Raw genomic sequence first — 17,462 nt, 5'->3', positions numbered from 1 at the left:
CTGATTAACAGCGTTGCTATTAACGACGGCGAATATTACAACGTGTCTACACCTGACGCGACAAAAGACAATAGAAGTTAATTATAATCAGATGCTGTCTACATTGGATGCGGCGTAGCGAGAAATCCCCGACAGTGTGATGCCTTGTACAAAGTACAAATGATTTGCAACGGTTGCGTCCGGTGTAGAATCAACTAATTCAGAGAGCTGCGTAGTAAAACAAGGTAATGAATTTACGAATTTAAGAAATGTGGATTCAATATGCTACATGGCGCTGATAGCACACGTACGTCTGCAAGATGTCTGTTAAAGATCGCTTCATCTGGAAAGCATCTGCTGTGTACAAACATCTGATAGCCGTCTTTAAGATGTCAGTTTTACATACATTCTAAATCATAAACATCTTAAATATATTTTCTAAACGTCTATTTGACATCTGATTGGAAACGCCCGTTGCAGATGAGCAAACGCTCTAAAAAAAAAAAACGTCTTGCAGACGTCAAATAGATTTCTCCATGATGTAAGTGTACTATCAGGGGGAGTGGGATGTACTTTACCAAGACACCAAAGTATCTTGTAGCGCAAGTATGCTATTTTTAATTAGAATTGGTCAACACCTCAGTAAGCTCACTTTCTGTACAACATTTAACTTCCTCTGTGTAGGTAAAAGACTTTGAACAAATGTTCTGACTAATGAGAAATGAAAACATTTGACAAAAATATGTGAAGTGGTTCCAGCACAACTTCTTTTTATTTGCGGTTGCAAACATGGAGATGCTTGAATATATAAACATTTGAACATAAAACACGGATCAGTTTTAACATACAATAGAGTTCTTAAACCAAGGACATCTAAAAAAATGTGACCTGAACCACCCAACAGGAATCTATTGGAAACGCCCGTTGCAGATGAGCAAACGCTCTAAAAAAAAAAAACGTCTTGCAGACGTCAAATAGATTTCTCCATGATGTAAGTGTACTATCAGGGGGAGTGGGATGTACTTTACCAAGACACCAAAGTATCTTGTAGCGCAAGTATGCTATTTTTAATTAGAATTGGTCAACACCTCAGTAAGCTCACTTTCTGTACAACATTTAACTTCCTCTGTGTAGGTAAAAGACTTTGAACAAATGTTCTGACTAATGAGAAATGAAAACATTTGACAATATGTGAAGTGGTTCCAGCACAACTTCTTTTTATTTGCGGTCGCAAACATGGAGATGCTTGAATATATAAACATTTGAACATAAAACACGGATCAGTTTTAACATACAATAGAGTTCTTAAACCAAGGACATCTAAAAAAATGTGACCTGAACCACCCAACAGGAATCTGTGGAAGACCGTACAGAGAGAGGGATTGATAACATATGACCTAACTTAATAACACGGAAGAGCGTGTTGCAACATTTTCCAGAGTACCAAACAAAGCACCAAAGTACCAAATAAAGCCTCTTCCTCACGCAGCGATATTCAAATGCTTTTCAGACCCTCAAGGAAAGAGTTCACAAGGGAAAAATATAAACCGTGTTGACGCCTCCTTCATAAACGTGGAATTCCTACAACATCCAAATCACAAATTCCATAAAATAATCCAAACACATGGTGGGAACGTTGTATTTAAGGTATCCACGTGTAATTTGCTGCATAAGCTGCATTAAATAAGGCATATTCTGGATCTCTGTCACGAGAACACCGTTACAAACATTCACAAACGCATAAACCTGAATAGTACAACGTGAAAACATCTAAACGGCATGCTGGCGTCGTTCGAATGCACCAACTAATAAAGTGTCGACGATTTGTGCAAATTCCCAGGATAAAATAAAGCCTGCGAGCTTTTAGGCGTCTTAACGGCATTTCAAGACAAAGCATGTCAGTTATGAGGCTCGAAAAACATATTCCCTTCTGCTTAGTGGAGAAAAACCAAACGAAAACATTATTTGGCTTGGAGTCACAGACAATGGCTGGAGTAGATAAAAATATATTTATATAAACTTAAGTGTAAAGAAAACGATGCTGGCACACGCAAAGACTTTAAAGCGGCAATGATAGCAAACACTGATCATTTCATTCCCGACCCGACTGGAGGATGCTGTCCGCAGTATATGTACATTGCGCAATTGTAGGATAAAACTACATAACCATCAACAATCCAGGTTGTGGTTTAGTAGCCGGTCTTTGGTGTCTCCACGTAGGTGGGGTTGTAAGCTGGTTGAGTTGAGCTGTAGCCTGTTGGTGGGGGCGGGTGAGCGAATCCGGGCTGAACTGGTGGTTGCACGGGGTACGCGGCCTGCCCGCCGTCATACGCAGCCTGGCTGTAGGGAACAGGATATCCTGGGCCTCCTGGAAACGCATGCAGAATAACAGCTTCACTTTGAGTCAGTGAAACCTCTATCCAACACTTGCCCCTTTTTTTCGATTTCAATCTAGAGCAAAATTTTCAGGTGAAAGCCATGCAGTTTTTTTAGATTCTAGCAAATTGAACCTTAACTCAGTTGGACTGGGTAATTTAACACTACCGTTCAAAAGTTTAGGATTTAAGAAATGAATACTTTTATTCAGCAAAGATGCAATAAATTGATCAAAAGTGACAGCAATGACTTTGATCAAAAAAAGACTTGTATTATTTCAAATAAATGAACTTTCTTTTGAACTTTCAATACATCAAAGAATCCTTAAAAAATATCAGTTTTACAAAAATATGAAGCAACATAGCTGTTTTCAACACTGATAATAATAATAAATGTTTCTTGAGAATTAAATCAGCATATTAGAATGCTTTCCGAAGGACACTGAAGACTGACAAAACTGAAAATTCAGCTTTGTCATCACTGGAATAAATTACATTTAAAAATATAATACAATAAAAACAGTTCTTTTAAATTGCAATACTATTTTACAAAATGACTGTTTTTCACTGTATTTTTGATCAAATAAATGCAGCCTTGATAAACATAAGAGATTCCTTCTTTACAAAACTTTTGAATGGCAATGGTTTTTTAAAAAAACACTTTTTTTTTTTTTTGATGGTATGAGATATCTCAAATATGCATTTGAGATTAAATGGTTTAAAAATATATATTTTTTTAATTTTGTCATTTTAAATAGCCAACTTGCAAGAACGCAAAGTAAAAAGGTTTGTTAAATAGTCTGTTATAAAAAAAAAAACAATCTAAAACTATTCTGTTTTAACAGCAATAATTACCAACATATATATTTTTACTAAAACGCTTGAATAAATCAAGTGTCACAGGCAACATTTTCCAGTGGCAATGCAAATGAATCATTTTGAATTGATTCACAGAAACATTCTGAACGGTCTTAACACCGTCATACTCATGACTCACAAGTCATGAGACAATGAAGGATTGCAAAACTATGTAATGACACATTATTGCCAAATAAAAAGTGCATTAAAATGACAACATTCACAGCATTTACAGCAAAATCATCATGAATATTTGTAAATAGCCCGGCTGACTGGACTTTTTGTTGTGCAAGGTCGTATTATCTTACCAGTCTCCTGATATGGGGGTGGTGGTCCCGCTGCATATGGCTGGCCCTGGTATGGTCCCGTCGGCATGGGTTGTCCACCATAAGCTGGTGTGCCGCCGTACCCGGCCTGAGGCGGCATGGGCTGGTACGGCGGGTACTGACCTCCCTGAACGACAGGCTGCTGAGGATATTGTGTGGTTACAACTGTAGTTGTTGTTGCTCCCATAACAGCTGTAAAAGAATCAAAGGCAAGAGAACATGAATAATGAGTTGATAAATTCACAGTCAATGCATAGCATACGTGCACATTATATAAAAGACACTGCAGATTTTTTTAATGCTTCTGAAAAAAGCCTCTTTAATGTTCACCAAGGCTGTATGTATTTGATCAGAAACACTTTTAAAAACAGTAATATTGTCAAATATTATAATTTAAATTAATATATGTATGCACACTTCTTTGTTTTTAAACCGAATAAAGGGCAGCCTGATAACATTTGCAACCACAATCACAGCTGTAGTTCCTCTGTCGCAGTTAAATGGATACATTTGAAATGCACTAGACTTCAACTTCCAGTTGTGCCTTAATTATTAGATTATTAGGCTATAAATAGAGAGAGAGAGAGACCAGGCATATTAATAAACTGACCATTTGTTTAATATGAAGACAGATTTTCTATAACTTGCCATTTGATATTGTTACATTATATAAATATTGGTTTTATATTGGCCACCCTGCTCTACAGATATCCGCTAACACTGTTAAAAATGGTAGATTATATCGCAATTATAAATGAATAACTTTATAACAATACTAAAGAATATCCTTCATGTTGACCGAAAATAAAAACAATCCACCCTGTGAAGAAATGCTGTTCTGCAACTTTAAACGAACTAAAATTCTGAAATAAAAGAAAAGAAAATATAAAAAACATTATGAAATAAAATAAAACAAAGAAACATTTCTTATTTTAATGTTGCTTTCAAATTAAAAAGAAAAATCTCATTTTTATTCAGTTTAACTTGATGTACTAAAATAACTAAAACTGAAATAAAAATGAATAAAAACTATATAAACATAAAAAAAAACTAATAAAAATAACAAAAACACAACAGAATGACTAAAACGTTCAAATCAAAGTGAAAACAAAAGTATACAAATAAAAACGAATTCAAAATATTAATAAAAACTTACAATGGTATCTCAGTGATATTAAAATAACACTGCTTAAAGCAGAAAACTAATAAACAGGTTGAGCAGGTCAGTGAATTTAACAGCGAGTCTTTCATATGATGAACATGCTTCTTAAAGGGGTAGTGCACTCAAAAATGAAAATTCTGGTTTTAGGTGCACTGTCACTTTAAGAAGGCTACTATATTCCTAGTTCCCTGAATGGAAAGCCAAATCACTTCCTCCCCCCTACCTAACTAAATATTTAAAACAGAAGTTCTGAAGGTGAGATGTGTCATGTGAGGGTCTTGTGACACAATCATTAACAGTGGTTATTGGCACTATAGGCCTCTTCCTGTAGCACATGGGTGTTTCCTCCCCCTGTTTGTGGTTGCTGTGGACACAGTGAGTCAGACTGGGTGGGGAATCCCAGAATGCTCCAGCATTCAGTTTTTCTGCTCTCAAAAGTCACATTCCAGCATTTGTGGCATAAGCAAAAAGGTCAGAGAAAGTCTAAACTTGTGGAAAAAAGTTGTACCCTGTCTTACACACGGGTCAGTTGGACAAAACACGCACATGTCATATTTTGACCCAAAATGTCATCTATTTGGCATAGTAACACGTCCAGACCATTTGACTTTTCTTTTGGAATTTCTATTCTCAATTATTATTTTTTATTTACCATATTTATATATTATAACATTATTTAACGAAACTTGATTTTCATTTTTTTTTTTGTAAAAAGAATACAGTAGTAATTAACAGTAGTAATTACCAACATATAGTATTTTTTAGTACTTTTTTTTAGATCAGCATAAAAAGGCAATACAAGAAATACTACCATGATGTATACATGTTTATGAAAATAATGTGACATTTGTATCATAGGCTACAAGGTCAGAGAAAGTCTAAACTTGTGGACATTTAAAAAAAAACATTTCTGCTCTGTTTTATACATAGATCAGTCTCACGAAAACACACCTAGGTCACATTTCACACCAAAATTAAAAGAAATAAAATCGAGAAATGTTTTTTGTGGATATAATGTCGCAATTAACAAGTTAGTGATGGGTTTCGTGAGATTCAGTTTGAGAAATTGCTAAATATTTTTTCATTGGCTTCACATTTGAACATGGAATATGACTCCTGTCCAATTATATCATGACTCAAATTGAAAACATGAACAAGAATGGATGCAATCTGCAATTGTAGACACTTACGTCTGGGGTTTCTGCACATTTTGTAGAGGCAGCAGCAGGGGCAGACGCAGCAGATGATGAACATAATGATTAAGGTCACAATCCCCGCTACTGTCACGCCAACAGCAACGGACTTATAATCATTGCTTTAGGACAGATTATGAAAAAAAGACATTAGAAACACACTTTATTGGTTCATATATGACCTAATCACAATCTTATTCTAATTTGCAGATAGATTTCCCTGAAAAATTAACATAATACTCTTTGTCACTATCAAAACATCCCGACTATCCCAGCACAGCGACATTGACTTAACCAATGGCGTCGCTATGTGTTTGTCCGACCAAACAAAAATGGGGATTGGGCTTGGGAAGTCATTATTTTCAAAACCTAGTTTGGTAACGCTAGCGACACAGAAAGAGTAAATGTGCATGTCAGTATGAAGCTATGAAAGACATTTCTTCTATCATGAGAGAAGTAAAACTTCTCACAAAAAACAGTCGTCTTGGTCATCCTCGGATAACTTCATAATTGGATTGGAGCAGCAGTATCTGTTATCACACGTCCCACAACAGAATTGTAAAAACATGCAGTCAATGGAGGGCTTCAGCACACCAGCGCTGGAGATGTAGCTCTTGCACTCATTATCGGCTGAACAAAGCAAAAAGACAAGAGAAATAAATGACAAATTGGCCAACAATATATTATAGGAGTAGTTCAACCACAAATTAAATTCTTGCTATCTTTTACTCAATGTCAGGTCACCCAAACCCAATTAGTTGGAATATGACTTGGAATTTAGCCATTTAGATTATTTTTAATGGTACGTTTATGGCTTTTTAGAGTTTGACAGTGTAAATAACCATCTATTTTTCTTGTTTGTAAACGAGCAGCACAAACTTTCTGCCAAACGTCTTCTTTTGGGTTTCATGCAAGAAAATAATAAGCATTGGAACAACAATTACATTTAGCCTATTAAGTAATTCCTGTAAGCTGTATTGCATCACTTGTGAACAGATTTTAGACCCATATGGTATGGGGAAATGCATAACATTTCAGATGTTTTTAAATCTACGGAAACATGTTAAGACTTCATAAAGATAATAAAAAAAAAACTCGTACAAAATTTGAATTAGATCATTAAACGGATTACAAATAATATCTTTATTTACTACACTGGAAAAAATAAAACTGGTGTCGAAAAAAAATAAATCAGAATTTGCTAGTAAATTTCACAAATAATTACAAACAAACATACTGAATTACATGTGAAATTCGTCAAAAGACAGAAAACCTAGTAAAACGTAGGCCACTCCAATAATCTTAGCAAAAAAAAATTCATTTTTGTAGACAAAAAAAAGAAAACAACTACCAACTAAAAGCTACACGTGAAACGTTAAAAAATAACATCACAAATGGCACATAGAAAAGACATGCTTTAATACATAAATCACAGAATAAGTGCTAAAACATTTCATGTCGTCTGGTTGTCAGGGCAGATCCAGCCGTATAGGCTACTAACAGACATCGGTTTACCCGGACAAACCGTAAAAAAGAACAAGTCTGAACGCTAAGAAGCCGTTTCTTCAAGTGTTTTAGACACTTACCGAATGTCGCCGTGAATAAAACCGCAGACAGGAGCAGAAGAACCGGGATGATGGACGCCATAGCTCAGCTCTTCCACTTCAATAGCTCGTTCCGTGCGGATGTTGTAATTTGAGAAGACGCCTAAAGCCCTCACGAGCCCTGCCTTAGGAAGGAAAAACACCAGTCCCGCTTAACTTACAGGTTTAAATCTTAACAACGACACACTATTAGGCATGTGACGTCTAGAGCGTAACCATGGGATAAAAGATGAATGTTTTGTGTGTGCGGTGTGTGTGTGTGTGTGTGTGTGTGTAAAATCATAAAACAGAACTCACAACAATGGGAATCACAATGTGGATCTCATAACCCATCAAATGCCTCTCCCATCCTGAAGCCTTTAGTGGATGAAACAAAAACTAAAGTCCACACATGCATTTTAAAACTAGGTCTGGTCATAAAAGCTGGTTTTGGGAACATGGTAGCTGGTCAACCAGCTAGAAACCAGCTACCATTTCCAAAACAACTAGGCTACCTGGGGCCTCAATCTCCTTTTTTCTTTACCTCACTGTTTATTTTCTTTATTGCAAATTACAGAACATGTACACACTGTTTGTATGCTGGCACTCATGCCAAATTTGAAGACTTTTAAGCATTAAGATGAAGAATTAAGTGTGAAACCACCAGGAACCCTTTAATCTCCAGTACACTTAAAGTCGGCCCTATTCACCCTATTTATTTACAGTTGTATGTTATTGATGTTAATGTGAATGATTCATCAACGTATATTTCATCTTTCACTTTTTTTACCTTGTAAATTTAGATTAAAATGTAATAACTGTATCTTCCAGTGAAACATCAGACCCCTCTCAGGTGACGTATGCCGGACTTCTCCAATCATTTAGTCCACTAAAACCACACAATTACTTCACAACTGTTTAAAAGTATGTTCTATACAGTATGAATGTGTGTAGTATGAATATAATACATTGTCATGTTGTCATTGTCATGTGACCTACCAGGTTGTGCGACATTCACAAATCCTACTTCAGAATCTAACCAGAAGTAGGTCAGGTACTTTTTAAAGGGGTCATATGATGCTTTTTTAAAGATCATTATTTTGTGTATTTGGTCTAACAGAATATGTTGACATGCTTTAATGTTCAAAAAACACATTATTTTTCAAATACTCACGACACGGTCGTCCATAAAATGCATTGGTTTTGAGACTTTAGTCTTTGCAACTTCAGGGATCTTATCTATGCACAATCAGCTTGTAACACTCCAAAGAGAAAGGAAAACTTGAAATCGCATCATATGACCCCTTTAAATACTATGAATTCAGACATACTGCAGTGTTGGGGCTAAGACATTACAAATAATGTTACGTAATCAGATTACTTTTTTTTCAAGTAACTAGTAAGGTAATCAATTACTTTTTCATTTACAAGAAAATATCTGACTTACCTTTACAAATAAGTAATGCCAGTTACTTTGTTTTCACATATATTGACTGACAGCTCTACTGTCCTCATGTTGAGAGAAATCAGGAGTGAGTGCAGAGGCATTGTGTGCGCCGTGTAAACATGATGCTTACTGTAGTTCTAGACTAAATGTGAACATGCATTTACTCATCTCAATTGCACAAAAACAGATTCAGTATTTCTCAAAATGACAGCTGAACAGTTTGCTGAAAGGTTTGTTTGAGCTGCGCCCTCTACTGTACAGATGCAAATTTACATTTCCTTCAGCCAGATGCTTATTCATTTCACTTTTGGTGTGAAAGAGGTTTTACATTTGCCAAAAATAGAACTTTTTATATTAAAAACATACAAGTAAGCCCAGCCCAGATGGAAAAAACTTTCCATAAAAATGAACTAAGTAATGCAATTAGTTACTTTTTAGGGAGTAACGCAATATTGTAATGCGTTACTTTTAAAAGTAACTTTCCACAACACAGCGACTCTGTTCACATACTGTTTTTGGCCTACTATATAGAAGGGAAGTATGCCATTTTGAATGCAGCCAATCACATTCAGATCTGTCTCCATCCAACCAATGGATGAACCCGATTCTGATGATACTCTTCACCCAGATGTACTTCACAATATGGATATGCATAATAAGATCTGTCACTAATTCAGTTTAACTTGAATTCTTTGCCTTAATTTTTAAAGTCATTTGCAGTTAATATGCGTCTTTTTTCTCAACAGATTTTTGAAACCCCAGTGGCCAAATAAGCATTTCATTGTCCGATGTTCATGCCTTAACTTTGACATTTCTGTAGTGTTGCATACTTCTTTTGGGCATTTCCTAATATTGGACTTTTCAGTGTCAGTTAAATCTCTTTTTTTCTCATTTTGCCTGTAGACTAAACCAGGTTCATGAATGAATCAATCTTTCGATCTGATTCTTTTCAATAAACCTGTCCGCTCATCTGAGATGTGAAAGTAGACGAGAGTAGGTGGCTACAATGAGGGAAGGAGTGAAAAGTTCAGTCAAGACAGTCAGTTCTCACTTTTCATAGTGAATCATCCACCTACTAGATCAAAGGTGGAAATTGCATAATTCACGCTCATGTGTTTTGTTACTAATAATTTTAAAGTTATTTAAATTCTGTACAAGACACAGATTATTAAATTTTTCTGACAGATGTTTGGAGAAGTCTGGCATGCATTACCAGAGAGAAGACATTTTCAGGTCCCGTTATGACATTTTTATTAAATATTACAAGAAAAAATAAATTAATTAAACATACTGTATTTATGGATGAATTGTTCACAATATGATGGGTACATTTTAAAATCAAAGACAGCAAGTGTGGGTTTTGAGACAGGCCTTTTGATGGCAGTGAAGCAAAGCAAAGCAACCCTGGTAGGTTAGTAAGGTCACATGACAGTGACAGCATGATGAATGTAGCATGTCAGCATTACATTTTATAATAATACACATTCATTGATAGAACCTAACCTAATGGTCAACTAACAACTAACAAACTAATTTGAGACAGGCCTTTTGATGGCAGTGAAGCAAAGCAAAGCAACCCTGGTAGGTTAGTAAGGTCACATGACAGTGACAGCATGATGAATGTAGCATGTCAGCATTACATTTTATAATAATACACATTCATTGATAGAACCTAACCTAATGGTCAACTAACAAACTATTTTAACGGTTGTGAAGTAATTTCTTATTTAAAAGTACCTCCACAGAGAGTATGTGATTTCAATTCAGACAAAGTGATTCTCTATCAAGTATGGCTGAGCCAATGAGAGTAGTTAAGGGGCGAGGGCCGAGAGGCGACGTACGTAGCCCCGCCCTGAACAGATTTGCTAGTGTACGTCTGACAGAGGAGATGCAAATTTAAAATGTTTTACGACAAAATATATAAAGGACTTTTGAAAAGGTATCAATTAACAAACAATTAAAATATAACATTATAAAGGATGTTACTTCACTTTACAAGTAGGGAAAAATGCTCTTACGTAATACTTACGTAACCTCGGTTCCCTGAGATAAGGGAATGAGTTTTGTGTTAACATGCTATGAGAAACTCCTGTTTACTCTGATACTGAAGCCTGATTTGATCACATTTGTGTAGCTGCACGAACCAATGGCGCCTCAGCACGCCAAAAGGGGTGGAGCCGACTGCTATACAAGTCGGTTCTGAGCGCCATTTCATCAGAATCTTTCGACTGAAGTGACAGTCATGAACTCGCGTGCAGCTTTGTAGCACGGCAGCCTACGCAACACTCATTCCCTTATCTCAGGGAACCAAGGTTACATAAATAACTGGAGAATTCCCTTTCGAATGGTCTCTCCCGTTGCGTTAACATGCTATGGGGAACGCATCCAATCGCACCGTGCTATAAGCAATTGAAGAGCGAAGCCACTTTGCGAGTCCAGCCCGAAGCACCCATACTGAGGGCTCCTGTAAGCATGAGCTAATAATGAGACCCAAGCTGCTTAGGCTGAGGACTACACAACACGACCTTCCCCACTTACAAAGGGGGGTTAGGTAGATTAAGCGGACAAAATCCGTGCCTGCAGGGCAGGGACGTCAAAGTTATAAAATCTGTGAAAGTAGACGGTGACGAATAGGCCGGCGGCTGCACAGATATCACCACCAAAGCAAACAAAGAGCTGCTCTGAGTGCCAAAACCGGCCAGAGCGCTAAACATATACTCTAAGGGCCCAAACTGGGCAGAGTGGATTAGGACCCTGCTCACTTTCTGAATTGGGGATTGTTAGAAGGATGATTGGCTTGTGCTCTGAATGGAGTGGAGAGCACTTTCAGCACATAACCGTTTTTTGTTTTTTTTCTTGGTTTCAGCATGACTCTACAGTCATTAGGCCCAAACTCAAGACATGAAGCACTGACTGACATTGCCTGAAGGTCACCCACTCGCTTGACCGACGCTAAAGCCAGAAGGAGGGCGGACTTAAGCGACTGGAGCGGCTCGAAGAGAGGGCCCCGTAGGGCCTGAGGACTATAGATAAGTCCCAAGTCGGCACAGTATGAGGTTGAGGCGGATTCAATCTCCGAGCTCCCCTCAGAAACTCAACATCCAGGTCGCTTCTGCCGATTGGATGATCAGCCACAAGAGAATGATTCGCCGCAATGGCTGCCACATAGACTTTGAGCGTGGAAGGGGTGCGCCCCTTGTCCAACATCTCTTGTAGAAAGGTTAGCATGTAGGACATGTCACAAGAGGGTGGGTCCTGATTACAAGCTGCACACCAGTCAGAAAAGACTGACCATTTAAGAGAGTAGAAACATCTTGTAGACGGAGCTGTAGCCTCCAAAATGTTATTGGTTACACTTGCGGGAAGCTGCAAAGACTCCCGTCGAGGGGCCAAACATGAAGTCTCCACAGCTCTGGCCAGAGATGCAAAATCATGCCCTTCGCTTGCGAGAGGAGGTCCTTCCTCAATGGTATCGGCCAGGGGGCTGCCGATAGCAGCTGAATCAACTCGGGGAACCATGTCTGATTCCTCCAGAGTGTGGCCACCAATCATCAAGGTAATTCATGATGCGGATTCCCATCTGCCTCAGAGGGGAGAGAGCTGTGACTACGCACTTCGTAAAAGTGCGTGGGGCCAGAGACAGTCCAAATGGCAGGTCTGTATATTGATAGGCCACTCCCTCTAACGCGAATCTCAAGAACGGTCTGTGATAGGGGGCTATCTGGATGTGAAAGTAAGCATATTTCAGATCCACCGATATAAACCAGTCCCCAAGGCATACTTGCACGAGGATCTGTTTCAAAGTAAGCATCTTGAACGGCTGTCTCATGAGCGAGCGATTCAGGTGCCTGAGGGTGTTTTCACACCTGTAGATCGATTGCTTTGTTCCGAAACAGGGATTAAAATTATTACAATGTTGCTTTTTATTCTTGGTGCGGTTCGCTTTCACACGGCAAAGTTTCTAGTTCAGGCGATCTCGGACCGATTGTTTTGGCGCGGATCCGGGCGCGATTGCCGTGTTCACATATGCCCAAACGAACCGAGCTAGGGGGGGAAACGCGCCAGGTTCCGAAACAACAGGCCATGTGTGAAAGCACCCTGAGATCGAGAATGGGCCTGAGCCCGCCATCTTCTTTGGGAACAAGGAAGTAGCGGCAGTAAAAGCCCGACTCGCTGTTCACTAGAGGAACCGCTTCTACTGCTCCTTTTGCAAGCAGTGTTTCACTTCAGACTGGAGAACGTGAGCATCGTTGTCCTGTACCGAAGTTTGAATAATACCTCTGAAGCGAAGAGGTCTGCGAGCAAACTGGAGCAAGTAACCTCATTCTGCAGTGCTCGAGCTCTTAGGCAGGAAGTGGCACATAACCTGTGATAACATCTGAGCTGCAGTGAAGTGCTCTGCAAATCTGCCAAGCAGATGGCGGGTAGAAGTGTGCAGTGACCGCCTCTTCTCGAGGGGGGAGCTTGCCATACCCTTTTTCTTCAGTGCTGTCAACAGAGGTGAGGGTGGCAGAATTAGAAAAGTGGACAAGCACCAAGTAGGGCACGCCATGTCTTGGTGAGATCATTGTGAACTTCTGGGAAAAATAGCAGCGGTCTCTAGCGGGAGATTCGTTGACGATGGCCCAGCGGACATCAATTCATCTAAGCGACTGCGGGCAGGCTCTTCCGGCTGACCATTCTATGCCGAGATTCTCCACTGCCTGGTGAGGATGTGAATCAGTCCGCTCTCTGCTAGCTCGTAATGACCCATTGGGGAGAAGGAAGTCAGGTGTCACGAGGGGTGCTGATCCTCTCGTGTAAAACACACCGGCGGATCAAAGTGCTGCAGCAGCAGCAGCAGAGCTTCTTGCTTCTTGCTTCGACTTCCTGCTTCAGAGTCCAGTGAGGAGATGGTCTTCATCGCTGAAGGAGAAAAATTCTGACGAAATGGCGCTCAGAGCCGACTTATATAGCAGTCGACTCCACCCCTTTTGGCAATTTGAAGCACCATTGATTCGTGCAGCTACACAAATGTGATCAAATCAGGCTTCAGTATCAGAGTAAACTAAAGTTTCCCATAGCGTTAACGCAAAGGGAGAGACCGTTCTAAAGGGAACTACAACTTCATATGGATGTGAATCAGTCCGCTCTCTGCTAGCTCGTAATGACCCATTGGGGAGAAGGAAGTCAGGTGTCACGAGGGGTGCTGATCCTCTCGTGTAAAACACACTGGCGGATCAAAGTGCTGCAGCAGCAGCAGCAGAGCTTCTTGCTTCTTGCTTCGACTTCCTGCTTCAGAGTCCAGTGAGGAGATGGTCTTCATCGCTGAAGGAGAAAAATTCTGACGAAATGGCGCTCAGAGCCGACTTATATAGCAGTCGACTCCACCCCTTTTGGCAGTTTGAAGCACCATTGATTCGTGCAGCTACACAAATGTGATCAAATCAGGCTTCTATCAGAGTAAACAAAAGTTTCCCATAGCGTTAACACAAAGGGAGAGACCGTTCTAAAGGGAACTACAACTTCATATTTTGTTACGTTTCAGTTTGAATCAAAACTCGTAAAAAACGTTTTAACTTCTCCACAACCTGACTAGTTTTCCAAACAGTAAACGTAACAACAAGTGGATGCAAGAAGGTAGATGTCTATGTCTAGTGTTTTGGACTACCTTCCCTTGCAAAAATGAACCATGGGTTTAACTAAAATAAAACCAAAAAACCATGGGTACAGCAGTTAAACCATGGTAACCACAAATTAACCATGGTTTTGCTACATTAGCCATAGTTTAACCATAGTATTTGTAATATAACTGTGGTGATGGTCACCGAAAAACCATTGTTACTACACTTTTACTATAAAACCATGGTTAATTTTCATAAGGGTTGGAGTATCAATACTATGGTAAATGAATATAGTAATCATTCAGTACTAAGGTATAACAAATTACTATAAAAGTAAAATATGATTTCTGGGATCATATTTAAAACATATTTAGCATCATATTCAAAACAATAAAAAGAATCTCTCTGAACTTACCTATAAAAAATAAGAATTAAAAGCCTGCACACAGAATTTTAAAATATTTAAATATATAAATAAAAAGAATGAAATATATAAAATACTCTTGTATTTTAGAATGTCATCTACAATTAGATGATTAGTAACAATACAAACACTAGAGATTTTTTCTGTTTTATTTCACCAGTAGGGGCCCCATATACATTCAAGTGCTGCAAGTTCACCAAGCACTGCATAAAAGACAGTCCAAACTATATAGCCGGTTTGGACGACTATGTTGAGTTTGACATCTTTGATGTTCTCCTGTAAGACCTTTTTAGCTCCCTTTTTTCTCTTCTTTTTAAAAGACAGTAAAATATATATTTTTCACATCTTTAACACATAGAAAACATATAAAACACCAATTAAACATATTCAAAATGTATAGCCATTAAACAAATAGGCTGCATCGCAAAAAAACAATGTCACCTGAAACAATAAAATAAAATCTGAAAAGGAACTGCAAATGACAGTGGTTTCCTAATGCTTTAACAAAGGTTGCTTTAACAAAATTAACCCTTTTTCCTACCTTGACAGCCATTCTGTGCTTAAAAGCGAGCATGTGGATTTAAACTTGTTGGTACAGAAAGTCAGTGGGACTCATGACATATTTGTGGAAATTTTGTGACACTCATTGTTATTAAAATGCGGTTGCATTTTAGACCCTCAAAGGAAAAAACTCAAAATGGAAAACTTTTTGACACTTTCTTTAAATAGAATCACAATTCCTGCCATTTGAAATGTAGGGGGAAAAAACAAAACATTTATATGTGGTCTACATAATGAAACTTAATATGAAAACTAAAAAACTAAATTACATAAGCTGTAACTAAAGAGTATTAGCTAACAAAAATAATTTAAATAAAAATGACAAGTTATATTTTAGATTTTAGTCTTTTTAGTATTTTCAAATATTGTGTATCCGTGTATACTAGAATAATTAATACTGAAAGCAGACAACACTAATAAAAACTAAAACTGCATTTAAAAAAAAAAAAGGTGTAGAAACAATTTTCACTCATTGCTTGTAGAAAGTAGAAAGATTGAAATAGTATTTTCATGTAAAACTTTCTATAGTAATCTTTGTTTTATTTACAATTCCAAAAATCATTTACTAAACTAAACTGAAAGAAATTGAAAGTAATAAAACAAAATAACTCAAATTAAAAACTGTAATAACCCTGACTTTAACACATCCAATAGTCTTGTATAATGCACATCAGATTAGGCACATTCTTACTGCCTTGCGAAAGTGCGTCAACCTCCACAATCCAGCAATGACTGATTTGAGAGACGGTTGCGGTTTAGTAACCGGTGTTTGGTGGCTGCATGTAGGCGGGGTTGTAGGCCGGCTGATTCGATGTCTCTGAAAGCATAGGAGCAACACCTGGCTGGGCAGGCGGCTGCATGGGGTACATGGCCTGGCCTCCGTCATATGCACCCTGACTAGTGGGATATCCAGGACTCACTGGAAACAGTAAAAGACACTAGTTACTTTCACAGAAAAGACTACTACATGGTCTCAGTCTATCCAGTATTAGGTGTTCTTACTGGCCACGTGATACGAGGGTGGGGGTCCTGGTGCATATGACTGTCCCTGATATGGTCCTGTCTGCATAGGCTGACCACCGTAACCCGCTTGAGTCGGCACTGGTTGGTATTGTGGGTACTGGCCTCCCTGCATTACAGGCTGCTGCTGCTGAATGCATTGTGTGTTCATGACTGTAGTTATATGCGTTCCTACCACAGCTGTGGGGAAAAAACAAGACAGAAATCAATTAATTATTCAATTTTACTAGCCCCCTGAATAATGTAGAATCCCCATTAATGGAACAGTTCACCCAAAAATAAAAATTTGCTGAACATTTACTCACCCTCAGGCTATCCAAAATGTAGATGAGTTTGTTTCTTCATCAGAACAGATTTGGAGAAATTTAGCATTACATCACCAGTTAATCCTCTGCAGTGAATGGGTGCCGTCAGAATGAGAGTCCAAACAGCTGATAAAAACATCACAATAATCCACAAGCAATCCACACCACTCCAGTCTATCAGTTAATGTCTTGTGAAGCCAAAAGCCGCATGTTTCCAAGAAACAAATCTATCAAGAAATGTTTTACTTTAAACCATCGCTACTGGACAACACTTTCTCCTGTGAAAAAGTTCAAAGTCTCACATCAAAATCCACCAACATTTTTGTTTAGAACTGTTTTGACTATTTTCACTTGTAAACAATGATTGATCTGTGCATATTTCTCTTCTGATTCAGACAAGACCATTTTATAGATAGCAGTATTATGGATAGAGAGGACTTGCATTTTGGCCAAAAGTGACAATTTAATGTTATAAAGCGCCTTGATGGATTTGTTTCTTATAAAAACATTTTAAGCCTCACAAGACATTAACTGATGGACTGGAGTGGTGTGGATTACTTGTGGATTATTGCAAAGACTACAGAATACCCAAGACGTGTCACTCGTATAGTTTTGAATGGGGAAAA

The 17,462-nt window shown here is 38.3% G+C and overlaps 2 protein-coding genes and 2 long non-coding RNA genes across 4 annotated transcripts in view; 2 read left to right on the top strand and 2 right to left on the bottom strand.

Moving 5' to 3' along the window:
* The first annotated feature begins 157 nt into the window (after positions 1–157).
* The window catches only part of LOC107731333 (uncharacterized), a 25,400-nt gene continuing 8,095 nt past the window's right edge, over positions 158–17,462 (top strand). The window contains exon 1 of the long non-coding RNA XR_001638766.1: positions 158–224. This is a non-coding gene — a long non-coding RNA (uncharacterized LOC107731333). The remainder of the gene's footprint in view (positions 225–17,462) is intronic.
* LOC107731330 (protein shisa-5-like) lies at positions 1,161–7,676 on the bottom strand. Its single transcript, XM_016542386.1, has 5 exons — positions 7,480–7,676; positions 6,364–6,523; positions 5,891–6,015; positions 3,521–3,730; positions 1,161–2,347 (listed from the first exon to the last, which is right to left on the bottom strand). The coding sequence occupies exons 1-5, from the start codon at positions 7,538–7,540 to the stop codon at positions 2,169–2,171; spliced, it is 735 nt and encodes a 244-aa protein (XP_016397872.1). The 5' UTR covers positions 7,541–7,676; the 3' UTR covers positions 1,161–2,168.
* LOC107731332 (uncharacterized) lies at positions 15,086–15,712 on the top strand. The gene is made up of 2 exons (XR_001638765.1): positions 15,086–15,132; positions 15,420–15,712. It is a non-coding gene; the product is annotated as an uncharacterized LOC107731332 (long non-coding RNA).
* LOC107731331 (protein shisa-5-like) overlaps positions 16,125–17,462 on the bottom strand; it is a 4,120-nt gene continuing 2,782 nt past the window's right edge. The window contains exons 4-5 of the mRNA XM_016542387.1: positions 16,514–16,711; positions 16,125–16,430 (exon numbers count right to left, since the gene is read on the bottom strand). Coding sequence (XP_016397873.1) covers positions 16,267–16,430; positions 16,514–16,711 — 362 coding nt within the window. The 3' untranslated portion in view covers positions 16,125–16,266. The remainder of the gene's footprint in view (positions 16,431–16,513; positions 16,712–17,462) is intronic.

This window comes from Sinocyclocheilus rhinocerous, unplaced genomic scaffold (genome assembly GCF_001515625.1).
Source record: "Sinocyclocheilus rhinocerous isolate Xijiao unplaced genomic scaffold, SAMN03320098_v1.1 scaffold3173, whole genome shotgun sequence".
In the NCBI taxonomy this organism is placed as follows: domain Eukaryota; kingdom Metazoa; phylum Chordata; class Actinopteri; order Cypriniformes; family Cyprinidae; genus Sinocyclocheilus; species Sinocyclocheilus rhinocerous.
This window is presented reverse-complemented; position numbering and strand designations above follow the sequence as displayed.